General features: G+C 40.6%; 2 protein-coding genes across 3 annotated transcripts in view; one reads left to right on the top strand and one right to left on the bottom strand.

Annotated features, from left to right (window-relative positions):
* Window positions 1–23754, bottom strand: part of LOC140458103 (synapsin-3-like) — a 268932-nt gene that overhangs the window by 65103 nt on the left and 180075 nt on the right. The gene's annotated exons all lie outside the window — the stretch shown is intronic.
* The window catches only part of LOC140458102 (metalloproteinase inhibitor 3), a 33160-nt gene continuing 25354 nt past the window's right edge, over window positions 15949–23754 (top strand). The window contains exon 1 of the mRNA XM_072552176.1: window positions 15949–16259. Within this exon, the coding sequence (XP_072408277.1) occupies window positions 16130–16259 (130 nt within the window). The 5' untranslated portion in view covers window positions 15949–16129. The remainder of the gene's footprint in view (window positions 16260–23754) is intronic.

Consider the following 23754-nt stretch of genomic DNA (forward strand, 5'->3'; position numbering starts at 1 on the left):
GATTTCAAGCCTAAGGTGAGACGAGAAAGATTTTTAAAAGGCATAAGGGGCAATTTTTCCGTTTACACAGAGAGGGATTTGTGTGTGGAATTAACTCCATAGGAAGTGGCAGATGTGGGTATAGTTAAAACATTTAAAAGACATTTAGATAAGTCCATGAATAAGAAATATTTAGAGGGTTACGGGCCAAGCGCAGGCAGGAAAGACTAATTTAGCTTGAGATTATGGTCAGCATGGGCTGGTTGGACCAAAGGATCAGATTTCATGATGTATGACTTTAGTATCCCAGGTGTGATCAAAAAACCCAACACAGAACAGGAGGGAACTTGGGCTTTTCTGATCTGTAACCATCAGCAATGTGTCAGGCAGTCAAACAGTTATCAGGACAGCCAAGAAAAGAACCTAAAAGATTAAAATAGCATTATACTATGTACCATTCTCAGGAACCATGTGGTGGCAAGTTAAAAATCACTGAAAAACCATCAAACCTCTAATACTTTAAGAAAACCCTGAATTCAAATTCATTATCATTACCGAACCAAAAGACCCAAGGAACTAAAAAATTGCTATCACTCAAGCACCACGTAGTGGGTAAATAAAGAAGTGCAACAAAAATATAATTCTGTATTATACGGTTTTGAAGTTCTGATAGCTCTTCGACCAATAGGACCACCTGCTGAGCTTTTGAAACCCAACCAAGCATTCACAGTAAAACAGCTGTCATAACAAACACTTCCAGCTCCACCCACTGAACAGTTAATTACATCCATTTCAATGCAGAGTACCTGAACAATCAGTGCAGGGGGGAGCAGATGCAGATCACTGTTTGCTACTTTCCGGTGCAGGGTTGAAAATAAAAACAGATTTGCCAGTCTAATTCAATCAAAACAGAGACATACAACAAAGACACTTCTTCTTTAAATTGTATGGACTGGGTATTTTGTTTTGGAACGCTTTTAAAATGTGGACTGAAATGAGAAACTATTATTTAAAAACTAGTGTTTTAAAGGATTAATGTATGTTTCGAAAGCAAGTAACCTGCCACTTTGACGAGCATCATTTATTCAGCTGTTTGAACAAGCAGCAACTGAAGTGATTGCAGATGAATTGGATCCAAGGGGTTGTGTACCCTTCAGCTGGGGGCAACAAAAGTTGACTGGCCTCTGGACCAGTGACCAGTTATTGATGGGAAAAGTCATTTAGGAGTTAGGATCAAGATACAAAGAAAGGTAGTTTTATATCCACCAGCACAGAAGCTGTCTTTGAGTTCTCTGCAGTTTAAATCCATTTTAAACCTGGAGAAAACCAGTTTCATCTTTCCTTCAGCAAATTGTCACCAGCTGTGACTTTTAACCACTAACTCACGACACCTTTCATAAGTGAACCAGCCACTTTGTCTCTTGCAAATCAGTGGAACCATCTGAAGAGAGACAACTGAACAATAACATGCTGATTACCACAAGAATCATACAGATCATCTCAGCAATATGTGAATAGGAAACACTGAACTGCCAACCTTAACCCAAAACCTGTGTGTGTGTGCGTGTGTATAAGGGATCATTTATAAGGGATTAGAGATTGAATTTGCACTGTTACAAGCAGATGGTTTATAATTGTTTACCTGTAGATAGAATTTGATTGCTTCTAATAAAAAGTAATTTTTGTTCGGTACAGAAACCTGGCCCATGTTTTCTATCAGCCTGGATCTGAAAATCAGGTAAACTGCAGAATTTTGTGTACTTTATTTTAAAATCTTTAGCTTATGTGACAACTGTGATTAACTCAAAAGAAAATGATCAAAGTAGACCATCTGAAATGACAAGGGCAAATTCAGCCCTGTCAACCTTGCAAAGTGCTCCTCACAAACGTCAGTGGGCAACTGCCAGTACTGGTGAACTCTCGCACAGACTAGTGAAGGAAAAGCTTCATAGTCATAGTCATACTCCAGAATGAAACCTGAGAGTGTCCCAGATATCACTATCCCAGAGTACACCCTTGCCTCACTATCAGGACAGACTCAGCAGAGGTAACAACTCAGTGACATTCTGTTGGGAGGGAGTTCCCTGGTAGACCTCCACTTTGACTCCATATCCCATGAAGTCTCATGGCATCAAGTTAAAATGGTCAAGGAACATGCCTGTTGATTCTCATGTACCATGTTAATGAATTGGAGCTGATCCACATTGAACACCACTTTCAAGAAACACTGAGGGCAGAAAGGTTGCACAATATACAATGGGTGGGGGGTTTCAATGTGTATCACCAAGAGTGGCTCAGCTGCAGCAGCATTACTGATCAAGCTGGTCAGTTCCTAAAGGTCAGAGCTGCTACACTTGGTCTGCAGCAGAGAGTGAAGAACCAACAAGAAAAAAAAATGACTGCATCTTCAGCAATGTCCCAGCCATAGACCTGTCCAAGACAGTTTCGGTAAGAGTGACTACTGCACAGTCCTTGTGGAGACAAAGTCCTGTCTTCACATTGCAAATACCCTAAATCATCTTCTCTGGCACTATACCTGTGCTAAATAGATAGATTTTAACAGATCTACCAACTCACGACTGGAAATTCATGAACCGCTGTAGGCCATCAGCAGCAACACAATTGTATTCCAGAATTGTAATTTTCCAATCTGGCATTTTTCCACTCAACCATTACTGTCAAAACAGGGGATCAATGCTAGTTAATTGAGAGTGCAGGAGGGCATGCCAGGAACAGCAATCCAGGCATATCTGAAAGTGAGGTGAGAACCTGGTGAAGCTACAAAACCGGACTACCTGTATACCAAACAGAAACAGGAAGTGTCAGCCAAGTGATAAATGATTGCACATCCAACAGATCATATCCAAGATGTTAATAACTCACTGGATATGGAGGCTACACAAATATCCCCATCCTCAATGATTGGCAAGCCCAGCTTGTCACTGCAAACAATAAGGCTGAAACATTTACAACAATCCTCAGCCACAAATGCCAAGTGGATGAGCCATCTCAACCTTCTTTAGTAGCCCCCAGCACCATAGGTACCAGTCTGATTCACTTTGGTTCACTCCACATGAAATCAAGAAACTGTTGGAGGTGCTGAATAGTGCAAAGGTTATGGACCCTGACAATATTCCTGTAATAGCACTGAAGACTTCTGTTCTGAAACTCACTGCATTCCTAGCCAAACTGCTTCAGTACAGTTACAACACTGGCATCCACCAAACAATGTGGAAAATTGACAAGATACATCATGTACATAAAAAGTAGGACCAATCAAATCCAGACAATTACCGCCTCATTAGTCTACTCTCAATCATTAGCAAAGTGATGGAAAGTGTCATGAACAATGCTATCAAGCAGCACTTGATTAACTACAGTTTGCTCACTGATTCTCCGTTTGGGTTCTGCTAGGGCCACTCAGCTCCTGACCTCAATACAGCCTTAGTCCAAAATGGCCAAAAGAGCCAAATTGCAGAGGTGAGGTGAGAATTATTGCCCATGACATCAAGACTGTATTTGACTACTATTTGATGGCATTTGACTGGTAAGGGCGCCCTTGAGAAACTGGAGTCAGTAGGAATCAGGATAACATTCTCCACTGGTTGGAGTTATCCCTAGCACAGGGGAAGATAGTGGTGGTTGTTGGAAGTAAGTCATCTCAGCTGCAGGACTTGTCTGCAGTTCTTCAGGGTAATGAACCAGGACCAACCATCCTCAGCTGATTCATCAATGACCTTCTCCCCATCATAACGTCAGAAGTGTGGATGTTCACTCATGATTGCACAACGTTCAGCACCATTTATGACTCCTCAGATTCTGAAACAATCTAAGGGCAACAAAATCTGGACAATAACCAGGCTCGGGCTGACAAATGGCAAGTAACATTCATGCCACAAAAGTGCCAGGCAATGACCATTTGCAGGACAGAATCTAAATATCACCCCTTGACATTCAACAGCATTATCCATTGCTGAAGTCTCCCCTATCAGTATCCTGGGGTTACCATTGACCAGAAACTGAAATGGAAGAGTCATATTAAAACTGTGGCTACAAAAGCAGGTCAGAGGCTAGGAAGCCAGGTTAGCCAGCTCCTGGATGGGATGGCAAGTAAATCTGAGGCCAGAGTATTAGGGATTTTGGATCCAGTTTAGCCACTCTCCTGTCTGGCTTTGACTCTGATAATGGAAAAAAACTCAACACGCATTCTTTCTGTTCAACCAAACGTTTGTCAAAAACTTAGGGCATTTTGTTTTTAAGTCGCCTCTGATGAAATAAAGTATTTTTTGTCAGTTAACAATTTCATATACTACCCTTATTAAATGCAAAGGTTTACCATTTAAAAAAAGACTTTGTATTCTGTCCAGCAAACAGGACAACTAGACAGTTTTTAGTGTTGGGCTTCGTACCTTACAGCCATGTGTTGGATTAATTAAATCCTGACTGGCAACAAGCTGCTTTTTGTCTAATTGTTACCAGGTTAAGCGATTGCATTATTTTTCCCTACACGATTCCCTTGGCAGCTACTGTGAACTGGCCTGTTTTAGTGAAATTATGTCGGTCATAAATAGGACGAGCCAAATCGCAAAGTTCCAGAGGAAAAACAAATGCTTCACTTGTTTTTTTTCTCTCTGGGAGCACTAACCTATTTCTTTCTTTTTCCTAAAATGGAGCGGTCTGATATAAAAGAGCTGCTGAGTATATGGACGGACCTGGAATCCTGCCCAACAACTTGCACTGATCAGGGTTTGAGCAGCAGCAACCATTTACAGGCAGCATTCAGCAATGCTCCGGAGTCTCTCTCTCATTCTGTCTCTGAAAGGGCCCCTACAGGGTTTCATCCATGTGCAGGCAGCTTTACTAAACCATAAAAGATTTCACTTTTGTGAAAGGGGCTTCTAACTTGCATTATGATTTGGTTCTATTTATGTTTTAGTAACGTTTTCATGTCAGCTGGTCAGAGTGCAAACACTGGTGATAATGAGAGCGTGTTCTTGTACGGGATGGCTAAATCCAGATAGTGAGCATTTTTGCACTTTACTTCATAGCTGAAACCTTTTTGAACCATATGACACCTTTCTATTCTTGCCAAACACTGCACACTGTTAGACTTTGTACTTTCTATTAATGTTACGGACCTGCATTTTAGATCATGACAGGGAAGCCAAGCAGGATTCTTTTCTTGTGAAATAGTGATCTGAGAGGGAGACCCAAGTCAGCCCTGCTCCTGCACCCTGCTGTCACAACACTTTAGTACAGGACAAGCCAGTGCATTTTCTCAAAACTGAGAAATAGGAAGTGTGAAGGCAAGTGAGCACAGGACTGGGAGATTGGCTTTAAATCTCTTTGGATTATTCTAAGATCATAAATGGTGCTCCATAAATGTGAGTTATTTCTTTCATCCCTTGTCAACAAAAATATGTGAGAAATTGTAGGCTTGAGCTCCAAAGGAAGCAGATCATTGCCAATATCAAGTATTACGTGGTCTGGTTCAGAGAAGCTGATTTTTAGAAAGCTTTAAGAAACCTAATGAAGACGATGTAGAGCAGGTGAATCCGGGCACCTATCACATAGCTTCAATCGATGATCCTGCTATCAGCAAATGACCAGTCGACTTGGCTGCCTTCTGAATAATATTCTTCAGGTTACATCATAGACTCGCTACAGAGTGAAGCATACCATTCAGCCCATCAGGTCCACACCGACCCTCTGAAGAGTGGCTCATCCAGACCTATCCCATCCCTATAACTCTGCACTTCCCATGGCTAATCCACCTAGCCTGCGCATCCCTGGATACTATGGTGCAATTTAACATGGCCAATCCACCTAAACTGCACAATTTTGGATTGTGCAAGGAAACCAGAGCATGCAGAGGAAACCCACACAGGAAGAATGTACAAACTCCACACGTACAGTTGTCAGAGGCTGGAATTGAACCTGGGTCCCTGGCACTGTGAGACAGCAGTGCTGACCACAGAACTACCATGCCAGAAGGTTGTTAAGACACATTATATAGTGAACAGCTCACAGCAGCCCTGATGGAGATTTGAAAGTCTGTAATGTGGCAGTTATCCAATGACAATTGCTGCACGATATGGGGAGTCTGTGGTAAGATTTCACAGAGTTAAAAATATTTGATTCATTATTTAAATTATTGCTCACTGTTCCAAATGATCGAACTGTTGCATTCTCCTCCACAAATGAGTAATAATCATACGAGAAAAGATTTCTTTATGTTGCATTAGCCTCCAGTAATTAGTTCATACAAATTAATGATGCATGCTTGGCCTCGTGTAAATAGAGTTTGACTGAGAATGTATGCCCTTTAATTAGAGTCCTTGGCTTCTCTCTCTGTTCAAAGAAATGCAAGCTGAGTAATTTTAACATATACACACATGCATACATGAATTTTCTCTCAAGCCTGTGACAAACAGCCCTTTTCACGGAGACTACTCTCCATCCATTTTATCTGCTACTTAATTGACATTGGAACTAGAATTGCTGGATTCTTAACTGGTAACTATAGAAACAGACACATCACTTATATACTGTGTATCTCAACAAGAACCAAGAAATTTTGTCATAGGAACGTCAATATATTTTGAATCATTGAGAACAATGAGGTATTAAATCATTAAGTTCCCATGGGTGGGAACCCTGTTTTTGATATATTCAAGAAAGAAAGAAATCAAAAGTACTTAAAACATCAATTACTTCTTTTTCATGAATTATAGGTCTGAGAGCTTTCTAACAGAGGGTGGATACATTACTAACACAACAAACTTGTTATTAACATGAAGCTATACATAGGGAAATATGATTAATGGAGCCAAATGCCAAAACATGTTAATTCCACTGAGTCAAGTGGTAAACGTCAGTCAATCAACCATAAAATTGTGACTGGAATTACCTTATGTCATTGTGGATGTCAGTTTTCTGATTAACATGTTTAATATGTTTAAGTGGTCACTCAAGAACTTCCCAGGAAATACTGCAGAAACTGGAAGTCATAAATTAAAACAGGGCGGCACGGTGGCACAGTGGTTAGCACTGCTGCCTCACAGCGCCAGAGACCTGGGTTCAATTCCCACCTCAGGCGACTGACTGTGTGGAGTTTGCATGTTCTCCCCGTGTCTGCGTGGGTTTCCTCCGGGTGCTCCGGTTTCCTCCCACAGTCCAAAGATGTGCAGGTCAGGTGAATTGGCCATGCTAAATTGCCCATAGTGTTAGGTAAGGGGTAGATGTAGGGGTATGGGTGGGTTGCGCTTCGGCGGGGCGGTGTGGACTTGTTGGGCCGAAGGGCCTGTTTCCACACTGTAAGTAATCTAATCTAAATAAAAACATGTTGGAAATCCTCAGTAGGTCAGACATGGAGTGAGAATCAGATGGCAAAATTTACATTTCTGAGGCTAGATGTGGAGGCAGCTAAAAAGCAGGAGGGACCTCTACTCAGCGGCAGGGCAGGTTTAATACAATAGGTACGTTTGTTTACTCTCGCTACCTGTTCATGTGCTGCTAAGACGTCCAATTTTAGTGCTGGGTGGGCAGGCAATTCTGAAGCCTACAGGCTTCAACTTCAGAGTGCCAAATTTAAAAGACAGCATTTCACTTTCTGCAGACTAGGAACGACAATGAACCACAGCTTGTCAACTTCAGCCACCCCTGCAGCCATTGGAGTCCTGTTAAAGGGAGCCCCATGCTTTAGCAACTCCTGCCTTGACATTCTCCTGTAGACTGTCAGAGCGACAAGGTTTGTACTGTTTCTGAGGATGGCATCAAGAGGCTATCATGAGTTATAACAGCAGCCTGGATCAAATCGTCAGCACTCAAGCTAACCAGAGGTACAACCAGATACCAAATCACAAGAGAATGAATGATCTCTTGTCTATTGCCAGGATAAGCGCCACTGTCTACTCAATGCTTTATTCCTCTACAAGTATGAGCTTGACATGGGTCAGACATATCCAACACATTACCTCATGTGTAATCAATGTTTGTTGCCCCATTGCACCTGCCCATGTTGCAGCACAGTTCTCCTGCCTCCTTCCCATCAGCCAGGCTTTATCAGTTAAACAGGACTAGTACCACACCATTCAACGGCTCAGACACCACCAGCTCATTGGCCTTTCACCACAACTAGAAAAGCATACACATCACATTGCTTCTTACCAAAGGCCTGTCTGAGATAAAGGCACCACCAAAAAATGTGGCTACAGGATGGACACCTCACGTGAATATTATCGTACACGTCATGTAAAGCTTTACTGATCCCAATCAACTACCTAATGCAGAACACTGAAAATTTCAACTTCCCCAATACCACATTTTTCTTACAAGTAATACAGATCTGGAGATTCACATCTCTGTCTCTATCTATCAATGTAGGCATAGTGCTCATGTCTGCATGGAAATGTCTTTTAATGTTTCTCTCATTCAGCAAGAGAAGAATATACAAAAGCAGCATGAAGGTACTCAGCTTTGACAAAGGGTCAGTTAGACTCGAAACGTCAGCTTTTTTCTCTCCTTACAGATGCTGCCAGACCTGCTGAGATTTTCTAGCATTTTCTCTTTTGGTTTATGAAGGTACACTGAACTGGGGAAGGATTCCTGACAGAAGGCTCCTTACCCTACACAGACTTGAGATAACAAGCAAGCAAGAGGTATGTGCTTGTGCTGAGAGGAAATTGGTAACCATCTGATGAGAAAGCCTCCAACGAGCTAATCCAGTTAGACAGCATCCGAGGAGCAGGACAGTTGACATTTCGAGCTTAAGCTCTTCATCAGGAATGTGTCCTGATGAAGGACTTTTGCTCAAAACACTGACTCCCCTGCTCCTCAGATGCTACCTGACCTGCTGTGCATTTCCAGCACCACACGTTTTGACTTTGATCTCCAGCATCTGCAGTCCTCACTTTCTCCAAGCAGCTGCCCATCAAGTATCAACGCCTTAATGAAACTTTGGGTAAAGATAGGGCATGATGAACCTTTACGTTTCTCTTAGCATCCACCAAAATACAGTCAAGTAAGGGACCGAGGAGGAGGAGTCCCAGCCCTACAGGCCCTTCACTGCTAGCCTTACAGAAGACACGTCATGTTGAGGAGATATAGCCTGCACCCTCAGAGGATGCACCATCAAGGCATTCCACCTCAATCTCCACCAGCTCAGGGACATTCACTTCAGGCGGGGAGAGGTAAGATATTGAGACTATGTTCAGGATCACATACTGGTCAGGACTGAACTGGCATAGAACACAAGAGACAGAAAAATAGACAATGCATCCAACACTTGGAGGACCATTGAATAATGGACTTTAGCAAGGCCTTCAACGAGATTCCACATGGTAGACTGGTTAACAAGGTTAGATCACATGAGATCCAGGGAGACCTAGCCAATTGGGTACAAAATTGGTTTGACAGTAGGAGACAGAGGATGGTGGTAGAGGGTTGCTTTTTGGACTGGAGGCGTGTGACCTGCAATATTCCACAGAGGTCAGTGCTGAGTCCATTGCTTTTTGTTATTTATATACACGATTTGGCTGAGAATTTAGGAAGCATGGTTAATAATTTTGCAATAACACCAAAATCAGTGGTATACTGCACAATGAAGAAAGTTATCGAAGACTGCTTATCTAAGGGATCTTGATCAGCAGGCCAATGGGCTGAGGAGTGGCAGATGGTGTATAATTTAGATAAATGCAGGATGTGGCATTTCAGTCAGACAAAGCAGGGCAGGACATACACAGTTAACGGTAGGGCCGTGGGGAGTGTTGTCAAACAGAGAAATCTAGTGGTTCAGTTTCTTGAACATTGTGTCACTGGTAGACAAGTGGTTAAGGCTGCATTGGTCAGAGAACTGAGCATAGGAGTTGAGACATTATGTTGTGGCTATACAGGAGATTGGTGAGGCCACTTTTGAAGTACTGTCTACAGTTCTGGTTGCCCTGCTATAGGAAGGCTATTATTAAATTGGAAAGGGTGCAGAAAAGATTTACAAGGATGTTACTGGGACTGAAGAGTTTGAGTTATAAGGACAAGCTGGATAGGGGTTGGGACTTGTTTCCCTGGAGTATAGGAGGTTGAGAGATGACCTTCCAGAGGTTTATAAAATCATGACAGGCACGGATAGGGTAAATAGTCAAAACTCCCTAGAATAAGGGAGATCAAAACTAAAGGGCTTAGACTTAAGGTGAGAGGGTAAAGATTTTCACACAGAGGGTGGTACATATGTGGAATGAACTGCCAGAGGAAGTGGTACAGGCAGATACAGTTACAACATTTAAAAGACATTTGGAAAGGTGTGTGAATTGGAAAGGTTTAGAGGTATATGCGCCAAACACAGGCAGAGGAATTGGTTTAGTTTGGGAAACCTGGTCGGCATGGTTGAGTTGGACCAAAGGGTCTGTTTCCATGCTGTATAACTCTGTGCTGAGTATAATGCAGATCTTGAGCTTCTGGATGTGTCCACATGAATTGATGGGGACGCAAGGGCCAGCAATGGAACAGCTGGATGATTATTTAAAACATTAGGACACACTAGGCAGTGGACTAAGTGTAAGTAAATGGGATTAGAGCAGCTTGATGTTTATTGATCAGCACAGACATGGTGGGCCGAAGAGTTTGTTTCTATGTTGCATGACTAGGACTAGCATTTGGCAGAGGTGTCAAAGAATGGGGCAGAGGAGCATGTCCATGTCTGTCTGATGTTCTCACCCTGACACCTGAGCATACGACTGTCCCCATGGACTGGGGGACGGCCATTTTGGACAGCCAGATCCAGCTATTTTTCTTGCAGCAGCAATAAGGATTGAGAGGGAGACATGACTGAGATGTAAACAATAATGAGGGGCAGAGGTAGCGTAGACAGGAAGAAATTTTACCTCTTGGTGGGGGACCAATGACCAAGGGACATAGATTTAAGATAATGGGTAGAAGATTTAGATGGGATGTGAAGAACCAGAGGGTGGTGAGGATCTGGAACTCATTGCCTATAAGGATGGTAGAGGAGAAACCTCAACATTTAAGAAATATTTAGATGTGCACTTGCAATGCCAAAGCATACAAGGCTGTGGGCTAAGTGCTGGAAAACATGAAGTTAATAGTGAGGAACTTGTTTTTGACTGACGTGGAAGGGATGGGCCAAAGGGTCTTTTTCTATGCTGTAGATGTCTATGACTCAATGCAGACCTCATACAGAGTGACTAAAATAATATATGATAAACTGAGTATCAATGTATTAGAGTCATGAAACAAGCATTCCCCATTCAGGTGAGGTAGTGCTACTATCGCAGTATTGCAAATGCCTCTGAATTCTGAGTGTCAACAAATATTTAAACAAAGTCATTTGTTTTCAAATCGAGACATTATAAACATTCCGTAGGCATTTAATGCTAAGTCAGCTGCATGTTTTTCATGGAGCCAAATGGCAGATTAATGTTTTAGTCACCAGACCAGGGACGAAGAATCTACCTCACCAGGTACTCAGTAGATATATGTTAGCTGTGCTTGCCAACACAGGTTTTCTGTTTTTAACTAACAAAATGGCACTCATGACCTTGGATCCAGTGATCTGGTATCCTAATGCGTATTCATGACATATTATCGAACGCACAAGCTAAAATGCACAAAAAGTTTTGAGAACTTGGTTCCAAAATTTAACCTGCTGTCAGGAAAAAGTAATGTTCAGTCGGCTCAATTAAATTCTTCTTCCTGTTCCTTGAAAACTGCTGAGTGGGCTTGGAAAATTCCGCCCAAACTACCTTTTCAGGTTGCAATGGATATTGTTGACCAGAAACCATATCCATGCTTCTCTCTCTCTCTCTTTCCCCACACAGACGTGTTTATCTTACTAAGTATTTCCAACAATTTCTGTTCTTATTTCAAATTAATTGCTCTGCTTGATGAAGCACTTCATGTTCTAGGATGGTGTGAAGGAAGGAAGGAAGAATAAGGGGAAGATGCAGTGGAGGGAGTGTTAGGGAGTGCCTGAGGTATGGATCAAAATCTTGGGAAGGGAATGGTCCTTTCAGAATGCTAAAAGTGGAGGGGGAGTTGAAGACTTGATTGATGACCTTGTGTTGGACATTGCAGAAATAACAAAGGATGGGTTGTTGAATGTAGAGGGTAGCCAAGTGCAAGATGGGGGAGGTGATGGTTTTATCATTGGACCATTAATCCAGAGATCGAGGTAATGCTCAGGGGACCTTTGTTCAAATCCCATCTTGGCAGATGGTGGAATTTGAATTCAATACTACTCTAGGGAAATAAGAGTTTAATGATGACAATGAAACACATTGCCAATCTAGTTCACTAATGTCCTTTAGAGAAGGAAATCTGTCACTCTTACCTGGACTGCATGTGACTCTGGACCCACAGCGATGGGGTTAACTCTTAACTGTCCTCTGGGCAATTTGGTATGGCAATAAGTGTAGGTCCAACCAGTGACACCCACATACCATAAATGAATAAAGAAAAAAATATGAAAGAAAACACTACCATTGTTTTACAAGGAGGTAAAGGGGCAAGAGCAGAAATGTGGGAAATTGAAGTAAGTGCAGAATTTTTAATTTCCCGGGCAAATGTCTTGGTGTGCGTGACGTCAGGGAATCGGTGAGGACCCCATGTGTAACTTCCAATTACACTGTAAGGACAATCGTCTAGCTATCAGAAAACCCAACCCATCTTTTTAGTCTCTCCTGCCTTATCAATGTTGTGGAGTGCTGGTGTTCACCTGGTAAAGGAGCAGTGCTCTGAAAGCTTGTGATTTCAAATAAACCTGTTGGAATATAACCTAGTGTCATGTGACTTCTGACTGTGCCTTCTCAAATCTTTGCTCTTTCCCTGATTCTGCACTTTAAAATCTGATTCATCACCAACACTTTCACATTTTCTTGAAGCTCATAGAGCCGAAACATTTCTCCCTCCACAGAGGCTGCCTGACTAGCTGAGTATTTCCAGGATTTCTGGTTTTATTTCTTGGTCTGGTGATTTGCTCTTTCTATTAATTCTGGATTATTTAAGGCAAAAGTGAGGACTGCAGATGCTGGAGATTAGAGCCCAGAGTGTGTTGCCAGAAAAGCACAGGTCAGGCAGCATCTGAGGAGCAGGAAAATCAGCGTTTTGGGCAAAAGCCCTTCATCAGGAATGGCTGAAGAGCTTTTTGCTTGAAACGTCGATTTTCCTGCTCCTTGGATGCTGCTTGACTTGCTGTGCTTTTCCAGCACCACAATCTTGGCTCTGGATTTTTAAACCAATTCACAAACATAAATGTGTTTTGATCAAAAGAAAAGCTTGACATTAAATGTTGGTGATTCTACAGAGAGAATGGCTTGTCCCTAATGAAGTGACAGTGCTTACATTTCACCTAGTATGCCTGCATAATAACATCTCACCAATGGTGTCAATGGCATACTTCAGAAGCAGGGTTAAGAGGACTTCTCCCCTCTTCATGTTTCTCTGCTCCCACATTCAAAAACCTCACCAAGGCCACTGTTATCCTCATACTCAACTATTCCAACGGTCTCCTTCTTACTCTCTCATCCTCCATATTCCATCAATTCAGCTCTCCCAAACATTGGCTTTCCTATCCTATACAACACAACGTTCAATTTCGTTCTGAGCTCCCTAACCTCCATTAGCTCTTGGGTCTCCATTGCCTTAGATGCATGTGAAACTCTTCCTGGCCTTGCTCCTTCTAATCTTTATAACTTTCTCCAGCCTTCAAACACCAGAGGCTGCTGCATTCCTCAGAGTCCTTCAGCTTAATTTCCTTAACCCCCATCACTGATAGCTATACCTTGAACACGCCAGATCCTAAAGCACTGTAATTTTCTTTCTAAACCTTTCTGCCTCTTTCTACTCTTTAATTTCAGCGATGTTACCCCAGCCATCAGCCACACTTGCTAACTATTTCTTCCCTTATCTTGGTGTTGACTTTCTTCTTATTACAATTCAGTAGGATATTTCCCATATTAAAGATGCCATTTAAATGTAAGTTTACTCCTGCTAGAAAACACCAGGAATCCACAAGAACACATACAACATTGGGTTCTATCAAAGTTTAAGTTTCCTCTCCACAATAATGTCCATTTAACGGAACTCAAAACTCAAAATCCTTCTGTACGTTCTCTCAAATTTTGGGACCTCCATTCTAATTCTGCCAAAACTGCAGACATCCCTGCTCACCAGCAAACCTCAGGATGCCTGGCCATCATTATCACTGTGCAATCTGCTGACACAAGGCCCAAGCACAGATTGGCCCGATGTGCAACTGAACTCCATTCTCTGCTGCAGGATTCCTGAATATCAAATAATCAACTGGTGAATATTTCAAACAACCCTCCTGCATCTTTTCAGCTCTAAAAACAATAAATCATAAAAAAAATTAAGCATGTCGACAAAGTGACATATTATAAAATGAAAGCTACACATTTACGATTTCAGCAAGATAATGGACAGAACTGAGAAATTCAATTTCGAAAGGAAATTGTAGTAAAATTTCAGCCGGAATCAATCAAGGTACATATCAAACCTATTGCATAAAAATGTTAAAATGAAATGAAAAAAAATCCCCAACCTTACAGTAAACCATACCACACAAGACTTCATAGTAATAGGGATCTTATCTCTCTGCAATTTTTCACCCTGTATGGATGTTTATTATAAAAAGTACCTCGTGTAAACTTTTCCCTTTTATAATGATGTAATTTTGCCCTTCACCAGTGGAGACAGTGCAATACCAATGCTGACAGAAGAGTGTAAGCACTACTTAACAAGTTGGTTTTGGCTTTTTCAATATAATTGCTGATCAAAGCAACAGAAACAACAGAACTATGAACGTATGACTTCACAATGAATTTCATCTCTTTGCTTCTCCTCCTTTAACTCTGGTCACATTTGGCATTGACTTTTCATGTGCTCCACCATGTCCCCCAAAAATTAGTAAACAAGAAAGAATATAATTATTGTATAAATATAAGCTCCATTTTAAGCTAAAAAAAATTGAAAAATTACATGTATACAAACTAACTATGGCAATGCTGACTTATTATATACCAAGCAACATTCTATCACTTTTGGAACAGGGATGTATGTGATATCACAGTTAGGTTTTCTGTAGTTTATTGCCAAAAGCAAAACAAAAGCTGGCAAAAATAGTGTCCACGGACTCAATATATTTATTTAATTCTTAGTCGGAAGAAAATTAGTCACACTGCAGACAGATGTACATATACATTGTGGACAATGGCACACTAGTGAAAAGCACACTGTCTTCATTTGTTAACCTCAAGAAACTTGTGCACAGCTCCCTTTTCTCAGGAATCACTTTATTTCTCATCCCCACCAGACATTCAAACTGACCACATCGGTTCCAGCTAACACTCTGGCCTATGTACAACAGATGTCTCTGCAGGGACTCCCACTCCTCAATTTGTAAATATTTAATCCCATTCCTTCCTGTCATCGTTAACTTGCTGGGAGACACACAATGAAACAGGAATGGAGTGCACCCCACCTTGCTTTCCCACCCTCTCACTCTCTTCATCTTTTTTACATGTACACAATGATGCCCCAGCTTCCTCAGGGTTATCACAATCCACTGCATTTTGAAAAAAAGGTGTGGGAGGTGCAGTAGATGGAAGAACAAAGTCAGGACTGTTTTCAATACCAGGCTATTTATATTTAAATCATTAACAATTTAGCTTAATGTTTAACACACCCCTCTTAGTCTGAAGTTGGGTTTCTACAGGTCTGTTCCTTTCACAATTAGTTCATTTGTTTCCCCTTTTCAATTGCTAACAAGGCAGCTGTTTATCGCAGAAACATTAGGGTGTCCTTCTATATTCCAGATTCCCACTCCTGCCACTCACTCCTTTTTGACATCACAACCATCTGCTGCTTGTTAATTGGCTGCTACATTAAGGGGGTGGGCTGAACTATCCTGCCACTTGTCTAATACATGGTAGGTAGTTATATTCTCTCAGTCAGCAGGCGAGAGAAACAGAGAGAGGGAGCAGAGGAGAATGAACAGTCATCCCTTAAAACATTAAAACGACGTAGTTTACATAGTTTCCCTTACTGCTGTTCAATTCCTCAAACTCTTGATTCATCAAACATTTCATTCTCCAAAAAAAAAGAGAGCTTTTCAGACAGAATGGCGATTTCTATCACAGCAGCTCTGAGTGTGCTGCTGGCTCTGAGCAGTATACAACTCAATGATCTAACGGAGGCATGCACTTGCATGCCAAACCATCCCCAGGACGCTTTCTGCAACTCTGACATAGGTAAGGAGCATCTCTTCTTATTTATTGGCAAGGTGGTGGTGGTGGTGGAAAAGAAAGGGGTAATATGGTAAAAGGTGCTGGAGTTGAGAGTGATTCTATCAAAGGAGATTTTAGAAAAATGTAATTTTAACAGGAATTACTTCTTTCTCAAATCATCACTTCAGACTTGCAGGGGAATCCCATGGCAGCTTTCTCTCTAATCCAGGTCAACTCAACTTGTGCCTTTCATCACTTTTCTTTCTTTAGCAATATTTATATCTCCATCCTTTTTGCTTTTTCCCATTTTCTAACTGGCCTTGAAGCAGTGGCTTCCTTTGATAAATTGTAAAAGTGTTGTAAATGTTAACCATTTGATTCCTGATAGCTCGGAGTGACTCAGAGTAAAATATGATTCTGAACAGACTGCTGTTAGACTAAAAGTAAAATGATTAACTTCATTGTTCCTGGCACGTTTTATGTGGTGTATTGTATGGTGAGATTTTATGTGTCAGCTTGAACATGCAACACTCGCCTATCATTTTTGTTTCAAATTAAACCTCAATAAGTTTACAGCTATGTCATAGAGGGGACTGTCTTCTTAAATATTTACTATCTAAAAGTAACCATCCTGACGCACTGTGTGCCAGATAGGCTAAATTTTATTTTTAACATGTTTTAGGGTTCAGCTACTTCTTCACTCACATATTAGAACTCTGTCGAGTGGAGTATTCTGGAACAATTGTATTCAACATACAAGCAATTTCTCTAATTGGCTCAACAGTCTCATGTCAACGGTGTAATTGCACACCTTTTTCCTGTTCTGTGCAGAACTAAAAGCTTTCAAAAGCAAGCAAACACGCTTCAGCGAGAACTGAACAGTCAGATGAAGCATAGTGCCATGTACACATGATGTTTAAAAAAATACAAAATTTGTACTTTTCTGAAACCACTCATTACCACGTTCCTGCAGACTTTACAATCCTGCCGTTGTAAATTTATGGTACATTTTTGATTTGGGAGTGAAACAGAATAGGACAGGCAGGGAAACTTTAAGCAGAGAGAATCCAAACATAAAATGGGTAAGTGTCAACTGATTGTCCAGAATGAAGAATCAGATGGGATGGGTATTGAAACTTGATAAATGGCAAACAGTTCATGTTCTGAAGTCCAGCAGTAACAACCACAATGTTAAGATCTACTACTTAACTCCCCAAACACCAAAGTAATTCAGGAGGTTAAGATTGCAATGTGCAAGTCTCCTTTTTTGTTAAAAAGGTAGGTACATAATTAGTTAATCTACTTGTTCCAGTGATTGAGACAGATGTAACAGATCTTTGGCCCTATGTGAAGAATTGGTATCTAGCCAGCATTCCTTCTTTCTTTGAACCCTTAAACAATATTAAACTGATAATTTAATGCATTCACTGTGTCTGGGCAACTGTTAGGTATGAAAGCTTATAAAGTGTTTCTGAGGATATGGCAAGTCACTGCATAAATACAAGGTTTGCTTCTGAATCCAGTGATCAGAATATTCATTTGTTAAAAAGTATTGACTCTCAGTATTTTCTTTCTCGTCCTCTTTGGCTTCTTCTTGTTACACAACTGAAACTTGCGTGTACTGCTCACATATTTCAATAAACTGGTTCATGACTCAGTCTGGGGATATTTCACTTAGCCTGGTTTTTGTCTCCCTTTCTAACTGTGGGTAAGCAACTAACCTACATCTAATAATCCCCATTAACAACAAAACCTTTGAATGGAAACTGGAAGGGAATATGTTCCTCATCAACCAGTGATTCCAAGTACTAGTGTTCTAGTGGCTGCCACAAATCTTCAGATATATTTTTCAATGGATTGTTGAATCTTAACATCTTGAGAACTAAGTCAAGATTGGTGTGATGCTGGAAAAGCACAGCAGGTCAGGCACCATCCGAGGAGCAGGAAAAGCGATGTTTCGGACAAAAGCCCTTTATCGGATGAAGGGCTTTTGCCCAAAACATCGCTTTTCCTGCTCCTTGGATGCTGCCTGACCTGCTGTGCTTTTCCAGCATCACACCAATCTTGACTCTGATCTCCAGCATCTGCAGTCCTCACTTTCACCTTGAGAACTAAGGTAAATGAAAATGTACCAATAGAGATGGGTAAAACAAAAAGGTTATTCCCATCGTTGATGGCGGAAAGTAAAAAAAGGATCTATAGAATTCTGAGGTGAAGAACTATTAAACCCTTTATGAGGAGACAAAAGTTCACATAGTATTAGGGACCCTAGTGCACAAAGCCAACCTTATTAATAGTTTTCCTCACAATTTGAGCTTTGACATCTATCCTCCTCCACTCACAGTCATACAATGGCTGCAGTGTCTACAGGAAACATTGCAGTAACTTCTGAAGCATGGCCCAAATCTGGGGTTTCACCAACAAAGGCAAAGACAACACAGTGTAGATCCGTCACCACTACAACATATACCTTCCTTGATTTGTCCAGACATCCCTATTCCTTTTTCAGTTCTGGATCAAATTCCTACCAATGTGGGAGTACCATCACCCCAGGGACTACCACGGTTCCAGGGGAGGTTCACCACAACCTTCTCAGGGCAACTAAAGGCAGACAAATCAAAGGCAACCTCTTCCACGATACCCATAGTCCAGGCGTTAAATAAAAGTGCAAGCTCAAGATTTCTGTGAAACTGCTTGAAGTTTTCATTCAATTTTAAGGCTTTACAAATTACTATCATTGTGAAGAGCAGCAGAGACTCCTGAAAAAGTGCATACCTAAGACTGCATAACCAGAGGTCTGGTCATTTTGTACTGGAGGCATAAATGATGCAGTGACTGTGCCTATATTTGATTAGAAAAGACCACAAGACATATTGCTAGGGACAAGGGTTTAGACTAAGTCAGGGTGCAAGAGTGGTTTTTGCCACATCCTAATCTGAAAAATTGGAAGGCACATTAAAATGAAAAGGTCATACCCTGGTAATGGCATTGCACCATGACTTAATATTTACTCCTGGCTTTGAAGCAATCTGTGCAGTACCAGTTATGTTTTATTTTCATCAAGGTTGCTTGTCTCTTGCAGGAGTAGCACCCAAACCAAAATAGAAATCTTGATTTTTCTCTCCCTGAGTCATTCTCTTCACCCTTCATGATTGCAGTCATCTCGCATCTTTCCCAGCTACCCTGCTGGAAAATGGACCCTTGGTCACCAGGCAATATCAGCCTCTTGCAAATCTCCCACTACTGACCTCTGCACCTTGTGTTAATCATCAGGAGACTTTTCAGAGAAATGGAAATAATATCCAGAAATTTTTAATAGGCCTTTTAACACTAGATGAATAAGAAAGTTTCTTTTACACACCATCTGACTCACCCAGAGTTAAAATCAGTACTCATAATTGTCTGCTGTTGATTAGAGGAACTTGCAATCTAAGTTGTTTACCAAGAATAACAGTGTTGAGAGCCCTACATTAATATAAATCTTTTTAAAAAGAACATCACCACACTTGTTATATGAAGTGATGCTGTAATAACTGATAATTCTTCCTAGTCCTCTCCTTTTCACTCATTATTGGGTAAGTTTTTACTGATGTATTTTTCCCAAACTTTCTTCCCTTCACTATTTCCAATCACTCTGGTATAGTAGATCTGTGCTAGCACTGCAATGACACCATGTTAGGTATCCTCCATGCCACGCCTCCTCAAACCCAACAGCATGATGTCTTCCTACCAACAATACAGGATTCACATCAATACAAACTCACCTGGAGATTCTATAACCATTAGGGATAGCCTGGTCTCTATTAACCACATTACTGAAGCGTTATAACTGGTGCTAAGCTCTCATGAACTCAAATATTAATATTCCTCACGTCACATGTTGCTGCTCTATCACACTATCCTATTTAGTTTCTCATCATTGTTAGTTGCAGAGACTGGATACCACAGAGCAGCATAGATCATAACATATATACTGGATATTCACATCTTTATCTTTATGTTTCTTGTCCAGTCTTTGTACAGCAAATAGGCAAATTAAGACTTCAAACTTATGTCCAGAAATCCAGACAGCTCTTTTCCCAAAATGAAGAGCAAGCTTGTGTGGCCAAGTGGTCAACAGTGCCAGTACATTTGTGTTTTTTTAGACATTTGTTGACAAGCTGATGACAATAAATAGAAAATAACAGAAGACAAGGCTATTAAAAGTAGATTATGGATCTGCCACAGATGGAAGAGAGAAAAAGCATTTCAAAGACTTTGCAACCCTGTCAATTTTAGAATCTGTATGTGCCTCACAATCCAATGTGAATGACCACAAAATTCAAAAATAGTAGTTCAGGCTCCTAAACTCCCAACAACCTACCTCCTGATGAAACCCATGGAGGCTCAGAGGGAGGGAACAAAGGAAAGGGTTTATGGGAGAAAGGTTTTGGATGTTAGGAATCAAGAGAGTGAATCTTGGACTAGACATACAAGTAGACAGGCAGGACAAGGCTTGGCAAACCAGTTAGTAATCTGATTTAACTGTTATTAAATTATTCAAAGCTTCTATTCAAAGACTCTCCACTCTTGGTCAATCATCTATTTCAAAACATTTTAATCTCATTTGCCGGAAAGTATAATTTAGTAATTTCTCTGCATTGAAGAATAAATCCAGTTGATATGCAGCTTAACTCTTTCAGTACTTTTTTTCTTTGGATATAGGATTTATAAATCTGTGGTTATCTCAACAGGCCAAAGTAAGCAGCACCATTTCTTTTTGCAGGTTTCATGTCTTATATGCCATTATTCATACTTTGTAATATTAGCTGATCACGTCCTTCTAAGTACGACCAGAGGTTGAGAATGTTTCAGGACTGCGATACAACTCGTTTACAATAGCATTAACAGATTCAAATTTCATTTCTGAGGTTTTGATACTGTCTGAACATTGTATTTCACTTTACACAGTTTATTACTGTTTTGGAACATGGTTTAGCTTGGGTCTTGCCCTGTGTCACAGGTGCTGTTTGGTCCATGCCATCCTTCTTGCATTATAAAAATATTTCAGCTACATATTATTCCATGTTTCAAATCAACATGTTAGCAATTAAGTTCCACTGTTTATGAGAAACTTCCCTCTTTGAAGTTGAATAGTTTTATTAAAGTAACACAGTGGAACCATTGTTTTTTCACTGAAGTGGTGCAGAAGAAATAACCAGTTACAATATCAAAATATACAATAAGCTCAGAATTTCTTATAGTCGAGTACAGCCAAACAAAACTCATTATCTTCACTAGAATTTGTGGTTTGCAAATGGTGATATTGACAATGACTCTATAAAGGTTTTAAAAACTTTTCCAGTCACCTTCTTGAATTAAATCCTTCCTGAGTCACAGATATGAAGGAACTCTGAATGAGTTAATACAATCTAATAATTTCAAATGATAGTTATTGTTTGAAGGTTGGAGTATGGAACACTGGTGAAATGGGAACTAACAGAATTGGCAAAAAAACTCCAATTTGTATGTGCTATATGTGTACTTAGGTAGGTGACAGTGATTTTAAAAGGGCACTCCTGGTCTGTGACTCAAGTAACTAGATCTCCAGATTTAACCTGAGACTGATCAAATACTGAAATGAAGGAGGACCAAATGATGAAAGACTGGGCTCATGCAAAAAGAAATCAGAGATCAAAGAAAATCAAAATCAGACTGGTTTCACAAGAGACAGGAAATGAAAGAGACTGACTGGAGCTGGACAACGCGAAATCTGTTATTTTAGTTTGGGTTCCTAAAGACAATTTTGCATCAGTCTAGATATTATTAAATTTAATTTCTTATTCCAATGACAAACTTGTGTACATATACTAGTGGTAGGATAGCAGTAACACTATCATTGCACAGGGTTTTGTAACAGAAGGAAATTTTTTACCTCCACAACAGTTAGAGAGTTAGTGATGTCCCAAAAGGACAGAGTAACTCGGTCTCAAGTTAAAGTTACATTTCCAAAATATACTCCACTGACTTTCTCTTTAGAAAGTTATCCGAAAAAAAGTTTAGATATTCTTAATGTCTCATTTTATTGACAATGTAGTGCTGGTGAATGGGTTCAATTCATTCAAGGGCCAATTATCTGAAAGATTAAGTTTCTTTCTCATTCTGAAATATGATGGGTCAAATGGCACGCCATGTAAACATGTCCAAATATTCACAGCATTTGAGAGAAGGAGCAGCTATGTGGAGGGTGGTGCTGATGAAAGGCTCCAGTTTGCTCAACAGAAACTATTAGCAGGACCTCAAAAATGCAACAGTCCAGCAATGTTTGCAGATTGTAGCTGGTTTCAGTTCTTACAGTAATGTGCTCTCCCTGTATTTACCTACATGCTCCAGCTTTCTGGCATTCAACACAAATGATAACAAAACCAAGCTTTTACTGCTCAAGCTTGTGCAACCAGCTAGCTTTACCTACAGTACAAAATTTATTTCCTGCACACAAAGTAATCGGTGCACTGGGCAATGTATGAATCCCTGATCAAGATTAAAAATGATGTTGGTTGCTGCAGGATTTTGTTTTTTGTCTATGTCCTCCTAACAGTCTGGTCATTAGCTCTCCCACTCCGCACTCTTTCTGATTTGGTTTTGCAAAATCACTAGCCATGATGCTCATTAACTGTGTGCCGAAGCCTTCGTTATAGTGATGTGGAAGAAATAGGGATCGTAGCATGAAGAACAGGAGGAAATGCTAATGTGACTGAAGTCTCAACTGTGCACCCACAACCACTGGTCACAAGAAGGGATGGGAGTGATTGGTAATTTGCCCATTGTCAATCATACAACAGTAACAGTGAAGTCTCTTCAATCTTTTCTAAGCTGGGGAGAGTAGCTATCTGGTCTAACATTCTATAGTTCCAGTGGATCAGGGTGCAGTCCACAACACAGAATCACCACAACTAGAATCCTCAAATGGAATCAGAGCTGTAATTCCGAATATTCATAAAGTCCACAAAATTGCATGTAATCTTAATTGACTATGAAACATGATAACACATTACACAAGAGAATATTACATTTAATATTTCCACTTCATCCATGACACCTAAATATTTCACAGCATCATGAGAATATGGAGATGTATGAGCTCAGAGGATTGAGACATTATTATTCGTAAGGATGGTCTGATGACTATCCAAAGTATCTGTCTGCTTTGACACCACACAGATCACCCCCATTGAAACCAATGCCGAATGCAAAAACAACAACATGCATTTGTAGAGCACCTTGTGTGTTTTAAAACATCCAAAACTCTTTGCTGTCAGATATTACAGAAATGTTGACATGTATAGCTGAAGAGCCTGAGTTCTGCACATTATCCTGGATTTTAATATGCAGCTGAAACAAATGGTCTTTTGAAGCCACAGAGCGTATATGACAGAAGGTGCTGCATGGCTTTGTCTATACCCAGTTCCATAACAGAATGTACTGGGATGTATGTGAGGCCTTAGCAAAGTTGCTTCAATAGATCAGTCTGTACATCCTT

The sequence above is a fragment of the Chiloscyllium punctatum genome, chromosome 32 (assembly GCF_047496795.1).
Source record: "Chiloscyllium punctatum isolate Juve2018m chromosome 32, sChiPun1.3, whole genome shotgun sequence".
NCBI classification, from domain to species: domain Eukaryota; kingdom Metazoa; phylum Chordata; class Chondrichthyes; order Orectolobiformes; family Hemiscylliidae; genus Chiloscyllium; species Chiloscyllium punctatum.